Source organism: Cygnus olor, chromosome 22 (genome assembly GCF_009769625.2).
Source record: "Cygnus olor isolate bCygOlo1 chromosome 22, bCygOlo1.pri.v2, whole genome shotgun sequence".
NCBI classification, from domain to species: Eukaryota; Metazoa; Chordata; class Aves; order Anseriformes; family Anatidae; genus Cygnus; species Cygnus olor.
In genome coordinates, this window is record NC_049190.1 from 4,253,660 (window position 1) to 4,275,305 (window position 21,646).

General features: G+C 40.3%; 1 protein-coding gene and 1 long non-coding RNA gene across 3 annotated transcripts in view; one reads left to right on the plus strand and one right to left on the minus strand.

The window, feature by feature from the left end:
* LOC121058701 overlaps window positions 1-21,646 on the minus strand; it is a 51,855-nt gene that overhangs the window by 13,918 nt on the left and 16,291 nt on the right. For both annotated transcript variants that reach the window (XR_005814306.1, XR_005814305.1), the window contains exons 5-6: window positions 17,540-17,710; window positions 11,551-11,689 (exon numbers count right to left, since the gene is read on the minus strand). This is a non-coding gene — a long non-coding RNA (uncharacterized LOC121058701). The remainder of the gene's footprint in view (window positions 1-11,550; window positions 11,690-17,539; window positions 17,711-21,646) is intronic.
* Window positions 144-20,236, plus strand: ATP12A (ATPase H+/K+ transporting non-gastric alpha2 subunit). The gene is made up of 23 exons (XM_040534577.1): window positions 144-365; window positions 2,320-2,463; window positions 4,081-4,140; window positions 5,039-5,242; window positions 5,807-5,920; window positions 6,088-6,222; window positions 6,757-6,874; window positions 7,330-7,598; window positions 8,072-8,270; window positions 8,758-8,867; window positions 9,238-9,372; window positions 9,655-9,847; window positions 10,339-10,514; window positions 11,575-11,711; window positions 12,433-12,583; window positions 14,592-14,760; window positions 15,456-15,610; window positions 16,302-16,425; window positions 16,743-16,888; window positions 17,519-17,652; window positions 18,604-18,705; window positions 19,356-19,447; window positions 19,634-20,236. Exons 1-23 carry the CDS (start codon window positions 357-359, stop codon window positions 19,660-19,662), a joined length of 3,105 nt encoding a protein of 1,034 aa, XP_040390511.1. The 5' UTR covers window positions 144-356; the 3' UTR covers window positions 19,663-20,236.

Here is a 21,646-nt window from a genome sequence, read left to right on the forward strand (position 1 = left end):
TTACTGTGGTATTTTTCCACCTACTACAGGTGAAACAGAAGATGGGCTGGACCTGGAAGGGAAGGGGTGGAGTGGCAGCACAAGATGCTGATTTATAAAGCACTAGCAAACAGTGCTCTTTCTCCACAGGCTTTGGACAACGAACCCGTCCTGCCTGAAGGATGCCAAAGCACAGGCAGGATTCCAGCTAACGTCTGCTTGTCAGCTGAGAGGGAACTACAGCCTCTGTGAGCTTTTGCACTGCAATAGCCAGAAGTGCTCTGAGATACTCTGTTGTTCGTCTGGGCTTTTGCTTTTCATCCAGACCCTTTGGCTTGGCTGTTTCATTCCATCAGCAGGGGAATAAAATCACCAAGATGGTAAAGGTGAGTACACTGTTCACCAGAACTACTGGCACTGCACAAGTTTCTTAAGAATAAGCACTGAATTAAGTTTTAATATACATGTATGTGTTGTAATTGTGAGCTAAGTGAAAATGGAACTGATACTAGACAATGCTGGGCATCCAGTGTAACAACTAAAATTTTCACTCTAGATAGGAATGCATTTCTAATCCTAAAAAGTAAGGAGATCAGATTGGATAGGAAATGCTTCTAGGAATAGCTAGTTTTGTAATCAACAGTTTCATGAATGGTAGCTCTTCTGCAAATGCCAAAATCTGAGATTTTATGAAAATGTTTGGGTTAAAGGTTACGTGTACATCATGCACAGTGACCAGAAGATTTTACTAACTTCATGAGTTTTCTTTATTATTCTCTTCCTGTGACACTCTTGCAACAGATAGTTGCTTTCTTTCTATCCTTGTCTTTACTTTCTGGATATTTGAAAAGCCAAACAGATTTTGGGCTGGATAGTTAAAGGAAGGAGGAGAAGCTTGAAGGAAAAATTCCAACAGATAATCCAGACTAAAACTTCTGCAAGATAAAAAATTAGAACATCTTGTAACAGAGATGACCTTTACCTGGGATATGTATCAAACAAATCCAAGTGCTTTAGGGAGAAGGCTTCCAGACTTGTAACTGCTCAAACTACCACCAGCTCTTAGCTTTTCCCTTCCTTCCTCAAGATACAACTTCAAGATTTCAACATTCCTCTAACTAAAGGGCATTGGAGGACAGGGTGCCAGTTTTGAACTCATAATAATAGCAAGATGTCTGAAACCTTTCCATTCCTTGCTGTTTCCATCACTTGAGCTGTCTGGTTTAGTCTGTATGTAGGATGTCTACTTTCATCTCACCTGAAATATTACCTTTGCAGAACAACTCTGAACATTGACATCTGTCCTACAAAAATGTGTATGTACTTGTTAGACAGACAGGTAACAGCAGCAGCAGCATACAAGTGCATCCATCTCGCTAGTAGAGCACACCATCAGATAAGATGCAGTATGACTCTCACGAAGCTCTGATGGTTAATCTCTAAGGAAGCCTCTGAAATGGGGTCAACCAATAGTTCTTCCAAGGAATGGCATGTAGTTTACAAGATAATTAATATCTGGAACGTTATGATTATAGAAGCTGGTAAATTGGCAACACAGGAAGTTTGCCCTTCAGACTACAGTGTTAACTTAAACTTGGGAGGCAGCAACTCCCTCCCCCTCAAGTTATCAATAAAAGCAGAACATCAGGGGTTTGGCAGCATCCCTCGGTTATTTAACAGTCTCCTGTACCTGCTACTAGATTGACAAGTATGAGTAAAGAGAGAATGCAGAAGTAACAGGCTTGGTTCTCCTTGGCAACCATTATGCTGTTTGCCTCAATTTCTATGTAATCCAGTGTAAATGGGTAAATATAAACATTAATTTTATTTCAAAAAGAAAAATTAAAGTCACATATCTAAATATCCAGGAATAGCCAAAGAAAAAAAGTTCTCATTTAAATTTTTTCCTTTCCTTTTCCTTTACTCTTCACTTTTCTTTTAAACAACTTTTGCTTTTATATTTATCTCCTCTTTAGAGCCAATACATGACAATGGTTTTCAGTGGTGATCCTGAGATCCTAGGCAATATTCCTATGCTTTGTGTTAGATCATAAACTACTGGAAGTGTTGCACTCTCTAAGGAATCACTGTCAGTTACATATGCTGAAGACCAGATCACGAGTGATCTAACACTTGCTCTAGAAATCTCAGGACAAGAACTAGTGCTCTAAGTTGCCAGCAGAAAAACAAAACAAAAAACAAACAAAAAAACAGTAGCTGTTTGTAACTTGTCTCAAAAAAGTGGATTTGTCAGTCTGAAATGTTTGCAGTATTTTTTACTGCTTCCTTCTAGTCGCAGCAGGTGCTCACACCAATGCCAAAACTTTATTTCTTCTACAGAAAAAGTCTGATGTTTACTCAGTTGAGATCAATGGAATAAAAGATCTGGAAAAAACAGAGACTGGAGATGAAGAGGAGAAGTACAAAGACCTGAAAGGCAACAAGAAGAAAAAGAATGAAGACCTTAAGAAAGAACTGGACCTGGTGAGTGTTGCTAAGCTCCTGTTTCACCTGGCATTTTAACGGCATATTGCATGAAAATCATAATCGGGAAGAACTACCTTCCCCACTCTCCTGAAGTCTGCCAGAGAAAAAGTTGTGCGGGATTAATACCTATAACAAAAGAATGATTCTGGCTTACTTAAGCTACCAATGGTACAGAACAGTATCTCCCTAAAGAGGTCTGTATTCTCCCAGATGGAGTTACTATAATCAGCATTTCCTCTGAACTGCCACCTGTACATTCAGCCAAGAAACAGAGGGAAGATGGAAGCAAAATATCTTGCTCTAGATTTCTAGCACATCTAAAAGCATGCCTCAGCTTTAAACACAGCTTTTCCGCCCTGAATTAAATGCAATGTACTTCAAGGACTGCACACTAAGCCTAAGAAACCTGTATTTTACTTCTGGGTCGCTCCTGACTTGACAACTGATCTTGGAAACCTTACTTCTGCTCTGTATGTTTCAGTTTCCCAATCTGAAAAATGAAGGTAATTATACTGACCTCTTTTCTGAATTGCTTTAAGAGCAACTCACAGCAAAGGCTATTTAGGGGCTACACAGTATTTCAAAGGTAAGGAAAGCCAAAAATGGGCCATTGATTTATCCAGCATCTTTCCAAGACCAATTCAGTACCAGCTAAATAATTCTCAATGTATCTTATGTTTGCTATTAGGGGATGTAACATTACTCTCATGTTTCTAAAGTGAAACCAAAGCACAGACAAGTTAATTGACTCATCCAAGTACCAATGAATCATTCTGTGAAAACAATTGTGAGAACTCACGAATTCTTGGCTTCTAAATCTCAGTTGGGCACAAGTTATAATTAGGTCAATGATACCACAAAGGTGTTACTGCAGAGAAAGGAGAAGAGCTTTCAGACTTCCCTCTCCCATGCGCCTTTTTAACTGTGTTTAGACCCTGCTGCTTTCTTTCTACAAGACTGTGGCAAACCATTTCACATACCTTACCTTGTCAATCAGATGCAAAGATTGTTGTCACACATATTCCAACACCACACCCTTTCTTCTATCAACAACATTGCCCATGGTACTGAATGCATGGTCTTGTAGCATGCATGTAAAGAGGAACTATTCAACAGAAAGCAGCACACACATTTGTGGCAAACAGTATGGTATTAACACGAGAACACCATTCTGTTCTTGCAATAGATTTGTTGGAGGAGGGAGATATTTACAAAAGTACACACAAAATCTAAAGAAAATGCTATCTTCCAGTGGTGTGTACACTGCTAGCAGCTCCCCCAGACCTTTCACATTTATCAGTTAAGCTTCTTGATTCCACATAAGACTGACATTTGTGGTGAAACACATCTTACTTCTGTCAAGAGAAGACAAGAAGAAATGTTTTGCAAACAGTAAAAAATGAGCTAACAGCAGAGGTGGAAATAGACAAGAGAAGACTCGTGCTTTTTATGAAAAACTGCATATTGTTTATTCATGGAAGTGGGATGTAATCCTAGCAACTGGATCCATGGTCCCAGATCAAGGCAGTTTGAACATTCTCTAGATCCCAATATAAAATTTCCAACAGTCTGACATCCTGCTTACTATCATTTTCTCTTTCTTTTGGAATTCAGGATGACCACAAACTCAGCGCTTCAGAACTGGAAGAAAAGTACGGCACGAGCATCAACAAAGTAAGTACTTAGGGCATCACTAAGAAACTGCCCAATTCACATGCCTTCCTATATCTTTGGCTGATTCAAAGCTTCATAAAGGCGATGGAAAAGCATCCAAATCGAGAGATGCACTCATGGATACATACGTGCATGCATAAGCATGATGCACTAACCCCCAATAAAGCCTAAAACAGACAGCAAGTCAGCGTGCAGCAGTGACCTGGATTCAGACTAGAGTTTTTCTCAAGTCTGAAGCAGTCCGATCTACTGCTTTGAAATAAAATTCCCTGTACAAAACCCGACCTCAAAGTTTTCAGAAGGACCTCTGCTTTTCTAAGGACAGAGAGTTTTTATCAGATGTTCAGATCTCACTACAATTCATTTTTCACTGGCAGTGTCTGTAAAAACCTATGGCAAGTGAGTGCACTGGACATTATTTTGTCTTGAGGGAAACACTAAATTTGAGAAGCTGTGCCCCCTTTGATATCTTACATCTGAATATCAAAGCATCTAACACAGACAAATACAGACAATAATTTCAAGGAACCCATGAACTGCAGACTTCATTGTGGAAATATAGAAACAATAGCAAAAGAACAGATGTCTGTTTTTTCTCATCTTTCCAAACATTTAGTACAGGTGTACTTGACAGATAACTGACAGAGAATGAAAACTCCTAATGGACACAGCCACAAATTCACTGTTCCAGAAAAGCAGTATCTATGTCTTCATAGCAGATAACTAATAATAGCTACCCTGAAATCACAATTTGGAAATCAAAGATGCAGGTTACTGCAGCTGATCCGTAACACTAACAACGTTTAATGAACAAGCAGCATGCAAATTTTATTTCTGAGTTCAGATAAAAAATCTGTTTTCTGTGACATCGTTTTAAACATGACATTTGCTTTTGCAGGGTCTCTCTAGTTCAAGAGCAGCAGAGATTTTGGCTCGTGATGGTCCCAACTCACTCACTCCTCCCAAAGCCACTCCTGAAATTGTTAAGTTCCTCAAGCAGATGGTGGGAGGGTTTTCCATCCTTTTATGGATAGGAGCTGTCTTCTCCTGGATTTCATTTGGCATTCAGTTTGCCCAGGGAGCTGAATCACCCTTTGACAACGTAAGTGTTTGAATAACTACAAAGTGAGTATGTGACCCTTTGACAATCTAAGTAATTTAAATACTACTTCATAGTTACTCAGTAACTACAAGGAGGCCTTTTATTCCTTCAGGACTCTCCCTCCACTACTGAACATTTCTGATAAATACCTGACATACCACTTCTGTCTATGAGTGCCTGTCCAAAGTTTTTATAACCACTTACCCACAATCATAACACTCGAGAACTCATAAGAGCAACACTGAAGTCTGAAAAGGACTCGAGTCTTTGACTTCGATTCCCTTATGAGTTGCACTCTGCTAGGAATATAATTTGTTCAGTTTAGAGAAGGCTTTTCAGAGAAACTGGACACTTGCAATTAAAAATCCTTTTTATACCCCAAAAGACGTACTTGATCACCAGCAGGGCAAAACTTGAAAGCTCTTTTCTTAATTTGTCTTTTAGCCTGGTCCAGTAAGTCATTTTAAGAGTCTCTTGAAACAATACAGAACTATGAGTTATTCTAGCAAAGGAACTGCTGAATGCATACCTTTAATTAACTGGGTTATTTCTTTTATTGATTAGCTCTACCTTGGTGTAGTCCTCGCACTGGTTGTCATCCTCACTGGTATCTTCGCTTACTATCAAGAAGCTAAAAGTACAAACATCATGGCCAGCTTCAGTAAAATGATTCCACAGGTGAGAGCAACCAAGGCTTTTCATTTGAGATAAAAACTCATTCTAAGAGCACACCTCAAAATGACACAAGTAGGACTTAAGCAATAAGCACAACTTGAATCTACCTCTTGGTAGGAGATTTAAAGAACAGTGAAACACTAATTTTTGTCATACTTCCATCCCCTCAGCAAGCTCTTGTCATCAGAGATGCGGAGAAGAAGGAACTGCCAGCAGAGCAGCTGGTGGTTGGAGACATCGTGGAAATAAAGGGTGGAGACAGGATCCCAGCGGACATTCGCCTGATCTCTGCTCAGGGGTGTAAGGTAAAAAATGCTTTGTAGAGCATGTGGAGAGAGGAAAAACATGGTCGAGAGGCTTTTATAACAAAGAATTTCTATGCACCCAATACGAGTTATTAGAGCTTTAAGATCAGCCATTAGCTATTAAAATTACAGAATGCAGAAACTCTACTGAGACGCTCAGTTCATGCAGTACTAACATCCACACTTGCCAAACACCAAAAGAAGGCACTACGGCCATACCTTGTTCTAGCAATGCTCTTTGTCAGGACAGAGGCAGAAATACCAACGCTGTGTTAAATGTCTTCTGAGACCTGGAGGTAGATTTTCAAACCATGTTTTCTTTCAGGCTGCTACTTGAAAATCCCACCACCGGGCATACAATGTGGAAATCCCACAGTAACAGATTCTCTCAGTGACAACGACAATCATCTCAGAGAAACAGCACTGAGAGATTATGGCCCTGTCACCTGTTACTAAATGTGCTGCACTCTTGCCTTCTGGGCTGTAACCGTGTATTACTAACTTTAATATGGGCATGTCTCCATTTCATTAAAGGTGGACAATTCTTCACTCACAGGGGAATCAGAACCACAGTCCCGCTCTTGTGACTTCACCCACGAGAACCCTTTGGAGACCAAGAACATTGCGTTCTACTCCACCACCTGTGTGGAAGGTGTGTAGTGACAGAGAAAAGGGCTTCCTGAAATGACACATGGACAGGGTGCTACATAATATTACTAACTCATTTTGAACAATTCTGCTTCAAGGAATTAGAATCCTCTAAGTATTTGTGGATGTTTCTGTGAAAGGGCTCTGTACACTTAAAGGTGCTGTCCCTATTTTCAGAACTAAAAAGTTACGTACCATTCTTAACAGACTATCTGTTAGGAAACTGTACAGTGCCCAGGATAACGATGCATTCCTACTGCAACACAATCAAAAAAGATTATAATTAATGAAAATATGTCCTTCTTTCCCTTCACTGATACCTCTAAGATTTCTGTGGGGGAAAAATGTCATTCTGGGATAAAGTCTTAGTCACATTAGGCCAAGAAGGGACTTCGTCAATCAGTACTATGTACAGAAGACAAACTCTCTTGGAGCCAACAGACTCTTATTTCCTTGCAGGCACTGCTACTGGCATTGTAATCAACACCGGGGATCGCACTGTCATTGGGCGGATTGCCTCGCTCGCATCGGGAGTAGGAAATGAGAAAACACCCATTGCTATCGAGATAGAGCATTTTGTCTACCTGGTGGCAGGAGTGGCCATTTCCATTGGTGTCCTCTTCTTCATTATTTCTGTTTCAATGCGATACAAGATTCTGGACTCCATCATCTTTCTCATTGGCATCATTGTGGCAAATGTGCCAGAGGGACTGCTAGCTACAGTAACAGTAAGTCTGTTAACTAATACATAAGAATTATCACTAAAATCTGTGGCTGAGAAGCAACAAAACTGTTAAGTACTGTTAGCCCTAAAGTACACCACCAACGACCAACTAGCAGTACTACAATAATGAAGAGGCTTGCTTCAGGATTAATTAAGGTAGTGATTAGGAGTTTTCCCCACATTGTAGTTTCTTCCACCTAAAACAGCCTCTTAATTGACATGACACTCTTATTTCTATCAGCAGGGAAGCAGGTTCCTTGTACAGCACATGTACTTTGCTAGTTACTGCAAAACCTCTGATCTTAATAATGCTATTAAAAAGAAAAACAATGCACTGCAACCAACCAGAAGATTTTTTTTTAAAAAGATCTTTTAGAAAGTAAAAAAGCATTAAAAAAACAGAAGTATGTAACTTCATTACACCATTCTGTAACTGTACCTCACTAACAGCGAGCTGAACTTCTTTACTTCTGCCAGGTGAGTCTGTCCCTGACGGCCAAGAGGATGGCGAAGAAGAACTGTTTGGTGAAGAACTTGGAAGCTGTGGAAACACTTGGCTCTACTTCCATCATCTGCTCTGACAAAACAGGGACCCTCACACAAAACAGGATGACTGTTGCTCACCTCTGGTTTGATAATCAGATCTACTCAGCTGATACCAGTGAAGATCAAACAAGTAAATATGGCAATGGGGGATCTGGAAAGTGGCAGCTTACATTTATCAAACCTGTGATGTTTCACACCTACTGTCTGCCAAACTGGTGTCAATGGGGGTCTTTCCATAGCTAAAACAGATATGTCTCCCACACAGAAGTGTGTGTGCAATAGGAAAGTCCCTTCTTTGCCATGTAGAGATGCGAACAAAAGAATTACTATTTGAACTCCATTCACAGAGAGTAAGTCTTGAGGAGGTTCTAATGCATGTCCATTCACCAACAGTAAATTTAGTAAGAAAACAGACAGAAACATCATCTAAGTAACATTGCCAGAACTAATTAGTTGACTAATGCAAAGGCTTGTGTCAAATTGGTTTTCTATAACAGAACCTATCAAAAGAACGATGCTCTTCTGCAAATAATTCAGTCCTGTTGTTTCAAACTTAAGTTTCTACTTCTACCATGTAATATGCTAAAGGATGCAATCTTTATTTTGTTTCACTTCAGCTCAGCCTTTTGATCAAAGTTCTCCATCATGGACAGCATTATCAAAAATTGTAACTCTCTGCAACCGGGCAGAATTCAGACCAGGACAGGAAAATCTCCCAATAATGAAGGTATAGCCTACTTCACGTCAACCTGTTCCTCCTCCTTTAAAAGAACAATACACACGAGTTGTTCTGTTTAGCTTCAGTTATCTCTTAAATTTTACCGCTTCAGTCTTCTGAGTTACTACTTGCTATAGGCTTGCAAAAAGTTTAAGGCAGGAAAAAAAAAAACAACTCAGGTATCAAGAATTTCCATGCTATTAATTACTAAAATTTTTAGTGTATTTTTCAGGACAACCGTTGCTTTATGTAGCTTCATTGCTGTTTAAGCACACAACATCTTATAGAAGTATGCAAGCTCTCTTGACAGAAGTGCAGAAGTGTATGTGCTATAAACTGTTTCAACCTTAATGATTCTATGATTCTTCTGTCCATACAGAGAGTTGTGGTAGGTGATGCCTCTGAAACAGCTCTGCTGAAATTTGCAGAAGTCATTCTGGGTGACGTCATGAGTATTAGAGCACAAAACAAGAAAGTGGCTGAAATTCCTTTCAACTCCACCAACAAATTCCAGGTGTGTTTCAGTTTGGGAAATTAGGCCAGACCGTTTCAGCTTTCACTGTTTCTATCACTATGTGTAATGCATCAGTTTGTGACCTGCAAGTCTTAATGGGGGAATGCAATGACAGGGGAAATTTAACCTACAATAACAGCAGTTCATTCCATTTGATGGAAAGAATTATGTTTTCATGGAGAAAAGCAGGAGAAATGTTATTTTCATGCAAAGTGACCAAAACCAGAAACAAATGAGGATCACAAATGTTCTTTCAAATCATTTCATATTTGTGGCATGCAGCTTTCCATTCATGAGACTGACGATCCCAACGACAAACGCTTTCTGCTGGTGATGAAAGGTGCCCCAGAGAGGATTTTAGAAAGATGTAGCACCATCATGATCAATGGCAAAGAAGAACCACTGGACAGTGAAAAAGCAGAAGCTTTCCAAACAGCATACATGGAGCTGGGAGGCATGGGAGAGAGAGTACTGGGTGAGTGCAACTAGAGAGACTGTAAGAGAACTGCAATGTAGAATGGGGCTTTAAATCCTGGTACGAGACCAGTTTGCCTGGACACTTGCAGTGAAGGAGAAAAGCAAAGTGTACAGCCTCCTCAGCAGAGGGCTAAAACCTCAATGATGTGCTGTAAGCTCCCTGTGGCGGGGATGCCCTTACTGCTATATACTGGTGCTGATCTGCCACGCCGTGCAGCCAAAAAAAATAAAAAGCCAACAGAAGTCATCCACAAAAGAAAACACTCTTGCCCAGCTAGTAGCATCAATACCTTTGCCACGTGAAACACTGACTCTATACGCACTTTGATTTGAAGGTTAAAATGGCAGGTTAAATAGTGCTCCATAAAAAGCTCGTGGTTAAATGCATGCGAGTTTTATAGACAAGAGGAAAGTCTGAAGCTATGCTACAGCAAACTCTCTTATTTCTCTCACTATTTCCTGTACATTTCATCAACTGTTTCCTTTCAGGTTTCTGTCATCTGTACCTGCCTGAAAATGAGTTTCCAGACACGTACCCATTTGACACAGATTCCATGAACTTCCCCACCTCCAACCTGTGCTTTGTTGGGCTCTTATCTATGATTGACCCACCTCGTTCCACAGTGCCAGATGCTGTCTCAAAATGCCGCAGTGCTGGAATCAAGGTAGGGATCCTACACCGAAGGATACAGTGATGCTACAGAAAGACTAATGATATTGTAACTTTTAAGATCTTCCACTGCATTGACATTAAATATCTTTCTAGAAACACCTACCACAAATTTCAATGTTCATTAATACTGTTCTGAAATTGTAACTTAGAGAAACTACTTGAAGGCCCTGAGACAGGAAATGGATTAAATTTAAGTGGGAATCAGACCACAGAAAGTGTGTGAAGAACCCTGGAACTGGAAATCCAAATTTAGAGAAACCGAGATAGTCTCATTGGATCCCCTTCTAGAGTATAGAAACCATGCCAGCTAGAATTACTTGTCTGTAAACAGCGTAAGGTAATAGGAGCAATTCTTGAGAAAGCATCAGGACACAGGGCTACACTTGTTAGGAACTTTTACACATATGAATCACTAATCTCAAAACCATTCAAGTTGAAGTTGACGCAATAGTTCTCCTAATTTCAGTCCCAAGAGAACCACAAGTAAATTTCCAGCTTGAGACTGAGAGGCCACCTAGCTAAATAAAGGAAAAATTGGTATTTGGAGTTACCAATTTCTCATTATCCTTGATGAGATGAATCCCAAGTCCTAATTCTGAGTAATTTTTCTGTAGTCTTAAGACAGATCTGGAAACTGGCAACTTTTCTTCAAGAAAAATAAGAAAAATCTTTGCCTTGTCTGTCAGGAGACCTCATTCTCAAGGATCCATTTTACAATGCAACATTCCAAGAACTCTTACTTTTGAGTATACGTGTTATAAATTCTTATATAAAAGCTTCTTTATTCTGCATCGTTCCAACCTTGCTGCTCATGACAAGTTTTTCTTTTGCAGCCCTGATAAAATAGTGCCAATAGCAAGAAGTGGAGAACAGAAATCAATACAGAGCTAATTAATAGTCATAATCTGTCTTTGTTACGTACATGGCACAGCTTTCCAAGTTCAGATTCCAAACTGCTTCCTGGTAATAGAACAATAGATATTTCAACTTATCTCTTTACATCCATTGCATATGCATTTGTCACTTACCCTAAGTGCTTGTCCCTTCCTCAGGTTATCATGGTCACTGGCGATCACCCAATCACTGCTAAGGCCATTGCCAAGAGTGTAGGCATCATTTCAGCCACCAGCGAGACCGTGGAAGATATTGCTAAGCGCCTCAATATTCCTGTTGAGCAAGTCAATAGACGGTAAGAGCAGGCAGAATATAGGAGGTACCCATGGCTTCATTTTCTGCAAGCTACGCCTTCTCCCTCTACAATGCTTTTGGCCAATTTCTGCACCACAGCTGCTTTTTGCTTTTCTGGTTCTTGGTAACATGCCCAGCCACCTTGTCCATCTAAGTCATCTCTACGTAAATAACTGTATGCTTAGGGCAGGGGCTCTCATCTGCGTGGGGCACTTGGGAAAAACTAGTGACTAAAACTTGGCAGATCACGTTGGTCTTTGCTGTCACTGCACCTCTGACAAAACACACGCATATGAAAAGCAAAATTCAGAATCCCATGCAGTGCTGGAGGACGACCTAAGGACCAGCAAGTCTACGTTCCTCTTTCACCCATTAAATGTGAAAAAATTAACATAATAAGAGAAACCTAAAAGCTTTTTACAGAAAAGATCCTCCTCCACTTCCACTGTCCTACCCTCCCACTCAGTTCTCTTTAAAATGCATTTTCTCTTGTTAGGTCTACTCAGGAGGAAGCTTCAATTGCTTCCCTCTGTATCTAGGTAACTAATTCTGTCTGGATTTCTACAGCATCTTTCATTCAATACCTGCTGATTAACAACTACTGCTTGTGAAATTAACTCCGATTGCTGCTTTCCTTAAGCTGCATACATTCTACAAGCATGCTATTTTTATCTAAGCATTTGGATTTGAGAATTTATCCAGCTTTCCCATGGCTATTACAGGGAAGCCACGGCAGCAGTAGTCAATGGGATGGAGCTGAAGGACATGAGCTTGCAGCAGCTGGATGACATTTTGTGTAACCATTCAGAGATAGTCTTTGCTCGGACATCGCCCCAGCAGAAACTGATCATAGTGGAAGGCTGTCAAAGACAGGTAAGAGGTGTACAAGGTTATACATGATACGGCTACGGCGCATGCACCAGGTAGCAGGGGAAAGGGTGGAAACCAATTTCCCAAGCACTCCAAGCTCTGGTTATACTCTGTTCACTGTGCAAGAACGTTATCTAACAGCTTGCCACAAACACTGTCTTCTCTGGACAGATGCCAAGCCATTTAAATTCCTGTTACAGACGCTGAACTCCGATTGACAAAATGAGCTTTTCCTACGTTTGAGTGGGTTGGAGCCATACTGAGGGAGGGGGCCTGACTAGCTTGCACGAAATTCAGAGAAGCTGCTGCTGGGATGCCCAGAAAGCCTCCTGGGTAAAGACTTGTACACAATTTGGGAAGGAGCCTTCCCCCAGGAATTCCTTAAACCCAGATAAAAGCAGTGTTGCCACATCCCCTCATCTTATCTCTCGTAGCCATTTAGACCTATGTACTTCCCGCCCACAGAAATGCTCAGACATGAAATAAGGTATGAATCCCACAAAATGTCACAGCATGATTTATCTATGACCAAGCCTTATCTATATTACTTTAAATGACTGCAAAACAACCCACAGAAAGCATGAATATGAGGCAGGATTTAAAGAGGATTTGTCCTATTCATAGGCAATATTATGTAAAGGAGCATGGAGTGCAGCCAGCACGGGAGGCACAGGGAAAGAAACACCACGTATAGCGCTCAGGAAAAGGTGCAAACTGTCATCAGGAGATTTTGCCCTCTGACATTTTCCAGATAGATGCTGCAAACTGAAAGCTCCACTACCACCACACCTGAACTTTACAGGAAAGGGGACGGCACAAGCTATTATTTTGTTTTTGCAATTATGCCAGCACTAAGCTTTCCAATCAGCATTATCAGCTCTGTGGGTTTAAGCCTGAATTACTTGCAGGGGAAAAACTGCATTTAATCTCTTTTTTATTTTTATTTTTATTTTTTTTTGAATGGCCATGAGCAGGCAGAGGGTAAACATGTTCTGTACTGCTTAGATGCCCAAACTCCTAGTAGCTTTGGCTAGGTTGAAGAGGAAGACCCTACCCTTCCTCCCTGACTCAAGCCAAGCAGTCTACATGCTATGTTTAGTGCTTAGAGCTTATAAGCCCTTCTGTACATGGCAATATTTATAATTAGTGACACAGTGTTAAATCCCCAAAGGGACAGGGCATTTAGTATTTGTTTTGATCAGTTTGTCAAGCTTTCTTCCCCTCAGAACACTCTGTGTTCTAGCTGAGAACCTAGCTGAGAACTTTTGCATCAACTAGAAAAGGCCCCTTACCTGCAGTAGATGGTTTAACTGGAAGGCAACAACGAAGCTGACTTGAAAAATCAGAGTTTTCTGTCTTTTGGACTACTAGTGCAGTTCTAGCATAGCCTGGCAATGGCCACAAGTTGTTGGGATAGGAAACTAAGGATCTCTAACTGAACAGCTATGCAATTTACAGATAAAATCAAAAGCAACTGATTCCATAAGCACTTCACAAAGCAAGACAAGGACAGATCATGTTGAATCCGTTTTAATATCCCACAGATGCCAGAGATGAGCCTGGGTCTGCTCAGACAGAGGTAGACCACATAAAAATAGAGAGATTCAAAAAATTTAAGCCTCCTTATAGCCCACGAAAATAAATAATAAGATTAAGTGCATTTTAAATGCATCTAATTCAGGTGTTGTCTTTAGGATATGGTAAATCCCATCCCTGAATTTCCCATTTCTCTCTGCTGACTGTGGAGGCAGTCTCGATGACACACAGACATCTACACATACATCTGTACAGACATCTATTGCACAAAAGCCCAAGGCTGCCATGTTAATCCTACCCACTGTCTTTCTGATCACTGGTTATGTTTTATGTATGAAGAGAGTTCAAAACTTCGTATCAGCAACTTTCTTCTAGAGATTTAAAGACAGGGAGTGTACTGAGAGCAGATTGTCCTTACGAGAAAACACCATAACCTCAAAAAAACCCCACATCCGGATCCTTTTGTGTGTTCCAGGGAGCAGTTGTTGCCGTGACTGGAGACGGAGTCAATGACTCCCCTGCTCTTAAAAAAGCAGATATTGGAATTGCTATGGGTATTGCTGGTTCTGACGCAGCTAAAAATGCAGCTGACATGGTACTGCTGGATGATAACTTTGCTTCTATTGTCACAGGAGTGGAGGAAGGTAAAAATAATGTTGCTATTCACTTTCTTAGCTGAAAGCTGCTGGCAGCCCCACACACTGGCCAAGTCCTCCTGATCCTTCCCTCCTGCATACCCCCACACCCTATTTTCTACCTGAATTGGGAAATGTGATTTTGGTATTTGGAAAAAATGGGAATTGCTTCCATTCACTAGACACAACAACCTCACTGACAATGAGGAACCTCTCTCAGACATATTTGTTAAGTAGAGCATTGGTCTGCTATCTCTGCTTGTTCAAACTCCAAACAAAGCACTTCCCATCTTGTTCCCATGCAGTTCTAAACATCACAAAGATACAAGGTGTTTTCTTTCCATTTTCTCTCTGTTACTTGCCTGCACCTCATTCTCATCATGCTCAGTCCACGACACTAACACACACTCCATTTCTCTAGCCACAAAAAGCTTGTGGTTTCCATTAAAACTACACTGTGTTGTGGAATGGGATTTTTCCTCCATCTTTCTCATTGAAAGTGATTTTTTATTTTCATTTGAATTTTCAGAAGAGTTGAAGGGAAGGAAGGTTTGAAAAAAAAAGTTAAAAAAAAGGGGAAAACATATGAGGATAGCAGACATATGCCATGACTATTTTCACTTCAATTAATTAAAAAATTAAGGTTTCTTATTGCAAACACTGTTGACAATAAGCTTTTATAGAAGTGTTTCCTTTTCCTCCAGGCCGCCTGATCTTTGACAACCTAAAGAAAACAATTGCCTACACCCTGACTAAGAACATTGCTGAGCTCTGTCCCTTTCTCATCTACATTATTGCCAGCATTCCCATGCCCATTGGCACCATCACCATCCTATTCATTGACTTGGGAACGGACATTGTAAGTTGCTGCCTCAATGCTGGTGTCTTTTAAGTTATTTTCTGCTGAAATACCATGACAAGTGAGAGAAGCTGGGAGCAAAGGGACGTTAGGAGATTTAGTTGCCTTACCCTACAACTGAATAACAAACTAGTGAAAGGGTAGAGGGCTAAATTAAAAACAGCTGGGTATAGAGAAAGACGAGCTGGGGAAGGAACTGCAGAGGGGGAATGGAAAGAAAAGACTTCTGATCCCTGCTGACAGGCAAAATCCAGCAGTGTGCAAAGTATCAGTGTTTGTCAATCAAGAGATCATACGGATTACTGCATTTAGTACAGGGGATGAACACTAGGCACTTGATCAGAGCCCGGTCCAAGGTATCTGAAGGACACTTTAATGTTTTCAGTATCCTCTCACCCTCTGGACTGTCAAAAGATCATCAGACCTATAACAGAGTTTCAGCTTTCTCTCACATCTTTTATACATGTCAACATAATGCCACATGGAGCCTTTCTTCATTTGCTCTGTGTATATTTAAAAGCCAAGTGTTCTGATTTCAGCTGGTTTAGGAGGAAAATTAACTCTATCCTAGCTGAAACCAGGACACCAAGGGAGGTAACAGAACCACTCCAGAACTGAAACTTGTCTGATGAGCCTCTGAGAAGCAGACAAATGTTGCTACCAAGACTCTGATGGTTTATTTCTGTTGTAGATCCCCTCTGTTGCACTGGCCTACGAAAAAGCTGAAAGCGACATTATGAACAGGAGACCTCGAAACAAAAAGAAAGACAGGCTGGTGAACGAGCAGCTCGCTGTATACTCCTACCTGCAGATAGGTAGGTTGGCCTATTCTCTGCAACACTGTCTTGCATCAGCAGAACGAGACAAAGACAAGTTCATTAACTTCTTAGAAAAGGGGGATCTGGAATTAAATTCTTTCCTCCGCCTTCCTAGGCAGACTTACTAACTCCCTTCTGTTGCTCATATCAGACAACACAACAGGTTTTATCTACACAGGTCAAGAACGTTAGAGCACCTAGAGCTCTAAAACTAACTTTCTTAGCACGTTTCATGTCTTAGCAGGCATCTCAACGCTGATCCCCAGTGCCCCTTGATTTTGCATCTTCTCATTTCTCCCTCCTTGATTTTGCAGGTATCATGCAGTCAGTGGGAGCCTTTGTAACCTACTTCACAGTCTATGCTGAACAAGGTTTCCTCCCTTCCACACTGCTTGGTGTGCGAGTCGACTGGGAAAACAACGCCATTAATGACTTCGAGGACTCGTATGGACAGGAATGGGTAAAGATGCACTGAAACATGCTTGCACTGTCTCTTACCCAACAGTTTCTTTAAAATTCTATTCTATCCTCCAAAATAGAAGTTAAGAGAAAGAGAGAGATTTAAATGTAAATATAGTTTTCATCTAATGGTTCCTCAGGATATATTCTTTAGAGCTTCAGGCCACCTAGCTCATTCAGACTCATTCATTTATTCTTCTACAATTTCCCTTCTTCTGACTTCAAGCCCCTGGAGATGCACCTTCTTCTCTGGACTTCACATTTAGATCCATCATAATCTCTCAGCCCTGCTTCTGAAGAGCACTATTCAAAGCAGTCTCTAGACTCTCCCTCCTCCTTTCAACACTTCACTCCCCCTCACTCCCTTCTGCTTAAATCATAAGACACAAAAGCCATTAATAAATCAATATAAATTCCTCCTCATACCACACCAGTGCTCCAGCCACATGACTCATCCACTATAACTAGCAGACTAGAAAAACAGGCCAAAATGTGATCATTACCTATCTAAATCTGCGATAACTCTGCATTTACACCTTTGTAACTGAAATCTTACTATCAAGGTTTGCAGTCACTTGCACGAGATATGAGTGTCTGATGTAACACAACTGTTTTTTCCTTTGCTTTGCAGACTAAATACCAGAGGATGTACCTGCAGTGGACTGGCTATACTGCCTTCTTTGTCAGCATCACAATTCAGCAAGTTGCAGATTTGATCATCAGGAAAACACGAAGAAATTCCATTTTCCAGCAGGGTCTTTTCAGGTAAGTTTTGCAGGTTCTGTATCTCACACAAGGAAGGATAACTTAGCCTACCACTGATCTGACGAAAAAAAAAAAAAAAAGAAACATTAGCTCAATGATCTAGCTGCCTCACATTCAGTTGGTGAACAAAGACTAAACTTGGATTCTAGCAATTGCAAATCTCAGACAAACATTTTATTATGCTTCCCCCACCTCCTTTTCTATGTCATGATAGAAGGTTTCTTTAAAGAAACACTTCGTACTGTTTAATCCGAACACAATTCAGCTTAAAAAGCAACTCTCCATTCATTAAAATGGTTACTACAAAGAAAAAGGGAGTTTCCTCTCCAGACTGTTTTCTTAAGTTTTATCTAGTTATCAGTAGATAGAACATTTAGACTTCTCCAAGCTAACTTTAGCCTGTCAGATAAGGAGATACCAGCTGGTCAAACTCCCCAAGATAGCACTGGCAACCCTTTGCAAAAGGTTCTGCACCTTTCAATCCCATGAAAGCCAGGGAATTAAAAATATCTACTGGGATGGAGGCCACATGTAAAGCTGGCATTTAGTCAGAGTATTTCTGATAGGAAAGCAAATTGTTTTCCTTTCTTTATCTGCAGATACAGAGCCTACACCTATGTATTTTTCCTTCTTACATTTACATTTGAGTCACTATGAGCACATTGACAATGCAAGAAAAAGACATGACTAATGCACACTGCAGGCCTACCTAAAGCTAGCTTTAACCTAGGTAGGTCAAGAACGGTAGCAAGGAAGACACAGGAATATGTGACGTACAACAGTGCTACAGTCTACCAGATGTCTTGTGCTACTGTGTCTACGTTGCTCATCACCTGAGGCAGGTCATGCTGCAATGATGCTGAAAGTGGCCCAGCCTTGTATTATGCTGAGGAATCTGTTTTTCATGCACAGACAGACACGTGTAACCCGTTCTCTTTGGTTTTCTTGTAGGAACAAAGTCATCTGGGTGGGTATATTCTCCCAGATAGGAATTGCTCTGATTCTCTCCTATGGTCTTGGACATGTTACAGCCCTGAACTTCATTCCTCTGAGGTGAGTTTTGATGGCAGCATACATCCCTTGTCTTTGTGTATAAACGGACATGGACTTACCATTCTGCTAGCAACAGATACATGGGAACAGGTTGCTCATGCATTACAATTCCAGGATAAATATTTAAGAATATTCATTATGAAGAACAGGGTGGACAATTTCTTGACCAAAAAGGGAGTTATTTTCATAGTTCCTACAAAAAAACACACTGCTTTTTCTACTGGATTTACCATAGAGGATACAGAAATCTACTTGTGTATAACAAACACTAAGATTTTTTCCAGGATCCCCAATCTTTTGGTGAGATTAGATAACATTTTAGTTAATTTTACACAAGCAACATTTATCTTAAATATATCACTGTCAGAAATGTTCAATTTTTCTGCCCTCTTCAGAGGCTGTAATGCCACTAGGCAACAATCCCTTCTGAACAGTATCTGGAATAAATTAATTCAGTTAACTACTTAAGCTTAGTAGTCTTGCATGGACCTAATCTTATTTCTAACTATTTAAGTGCTTCACTTAGAGGAAAAAAAAAGCCATGAAATCCAGATTCTCTTTTAGTGACATCAAGTAGCATAGTCAGAGAACCAGAAATTCAGCTGAGTAGTTAAATGCTTCTGAATGAGAACCTCTTCTCCCACTCCCAGGTTTCAGTACTGGTTTGTGGCTGTACCATTTGCCATCTTGATATGGGTCTATGATGAAGTCCGCAAGCTGTTTATCAGGAGATACCCAGGAAGTAAGTAGAATTCTCTACATTTAGGACTTTAAGTTACCTCTTCCTCCCCTTCCACTTATTCACCCATGTTAGCTGCCTCGGACAGGTGCAGGAAAAACTGGACCATTTGTTCCCAATGATTACTCTTCCTCTTTGAGAAAAAAGTAACTGGTTTTATTTTTTTACCCTCTCTTTTTCCTAATGCAGGCTGGTGGGACAAGAACATGTATTATTGAAACAATCCTTGTCACTGGACTTCTTCATCCTTGTGGAGAGCTGCTTCCCCACCTCACACAGCACGTGCTGCTTAAATGTCCTGTCTGTGCAATATCAAGCATGTACTGGGTTCGCCCCATGAATGGGTGGAGAAATTTCATGAGTTTCATGAAGAAATAAGGACTTCACAGTCTGACAAATTACCTCCCACTGTACTGTAAAGATGACACTTGTCTGAAATTGAAATGCTATCTATTTTTATAACAAGCACAACTTTCCCTCATCCAAAGATGAACTTTGAGAGCACTCAGAGAGGAAAACACACATAAAGAAAAAAACACCAGAAAATCCTAACAATGTAAGGCATTAACTTGCACTAGAGGTGTTGTTTGCTGATTTTCTTTTTTTTTTTTTTTTTTTTCTGAATTCCAAGCAACTGCATACCTAGATCTGTATTACCTTAGCAAGGGTAACAATACTGTATAGGAAGAATTTGATAATAAAAGTATTTTCCAGAAAACTGTTTTCCACCTTATTTTATTATTTGTAAAGACTATGAAATGGAGTGAGATGGAGAAGGATCTAAGCTCTGCCTGAAAGAGAAAAGAAGCGTGCACCTGCTTTTTTTTTTAACCTCCGTTAACAGATTACCGTATTTCAAATGCCTGTTCAGTTTTGATAAATACATCTTACAAAACAAAGCATAAATAAATGATTTATTCACCTTAGGATACCCAATTTACCACTCATTTTCCAAAGACTACACTCTCTGGCAAAATAGACCAGTAAGGAAGACCAATAATAAAAGACCAATAATGCATAGTAAATGCATTAAAGATTCTACTACCATTAAGATTTTGTTTGAAACCAGGTCTTTAATATAGTCTTTTTTAGCAGAGACCAATAGGTAACATGTTGTTTAGACAAAGGCTTTAACAAATTTAAAGAGAACAAGAAAAATAACCTATGTTGCTATTTCACATTTAAATACAAGTCCAGACAAGAAGCTTTAGAGAAGGAACAGGGACAGAAAGGAACCTCCTGATGCAGGAAAAGGCAAGAGGGATTATGAATGAGGAAGAAACTAGAAGAACTGAGGGAGGGCAAAACGGAGAATGTTTTCTGGCCTAGAGCCTGCCTGTTCCCAAATCTCCAGTCTTACATGCTAGAAGTTACTCTACTTTTAGTAAGCCCCCCTTTCAAAACCCTCTCCCCATGAAAACTGGCTGGGTATTACAACAGATAACAATTACACTGGCTATATCCCGGTTTTCCACATATTGACATGAAGAAGAGGAAATACAAAAGAAGAAGGAAGAGTGACAAAAAATAAGCATGTAAACTATGAATTATGAGGGCAAGCCTAGATTCCAGATCCATGCCTTCATGCGCTGCTTATCACTTGGTGATGCAACCCTGCAACACACCAACAAGAAGTATGTGAGGTGCCAAGCGGACTAATTTCAACACCTTGTCATTTGCCAGCTATCAGGACTGATTTGTTTTCTCTTCTGCTTAGAAGACAGGAAATATATGAGGAGAAGCTACACGGAGGAGCAACATAACCCTTTTTTCACCAGCAGTACTTAGTCAAAACACCTTGTCCAAGTTCAGATAGGAAGAGATTGAAAAGAAGAAAAAGGGTGAGGGCAGTTTTTGCACAACACAGGGACAGTTCCTGCACAGAACCAGGACAGAATACACCTACCTTTGTTTTACTTCAAAAACAAAATATATTTTCTGGAAAAAAAATGAGGAAAAGATAAGTAGACACGTTGTTCACTCACAGAATATTCAAGACCCTAAAAGCACCAAGAAATCCAGTGGTTGCTCTGGAAAACCTTTGAACAGTGAAGGCTTTTTTCTCCCACTGGTTGAAGACCAAATCCACAACAAATTCTTACAAAAAGAGATGTAGCTTGTTTTGCTCTAATTCCTGGTAGTTATCTCATAAACACAGGACTTTTGAAGAATAGGAGTGTACTATCTCTAAGCACTGCAGGG

Coding starts and splice junctions, on each gene's coding strand:
- ATP12A (XM_040534577.1), top strand. Junction 10,515..11,574: donor GCCGCAGTGCTGGAATCAAG/GTAGGGATCCTA, acceptor TCCCTTCCTCAG/GTTATCATGGTCACTGGCGA. Junction 16,426..16,742: donor ATACTCCTACCTGCAGATAG/GTAGGTTGGCCT, acceptor TTGATTTTGCAG/GTATCATGCAGTCAGTGGGA.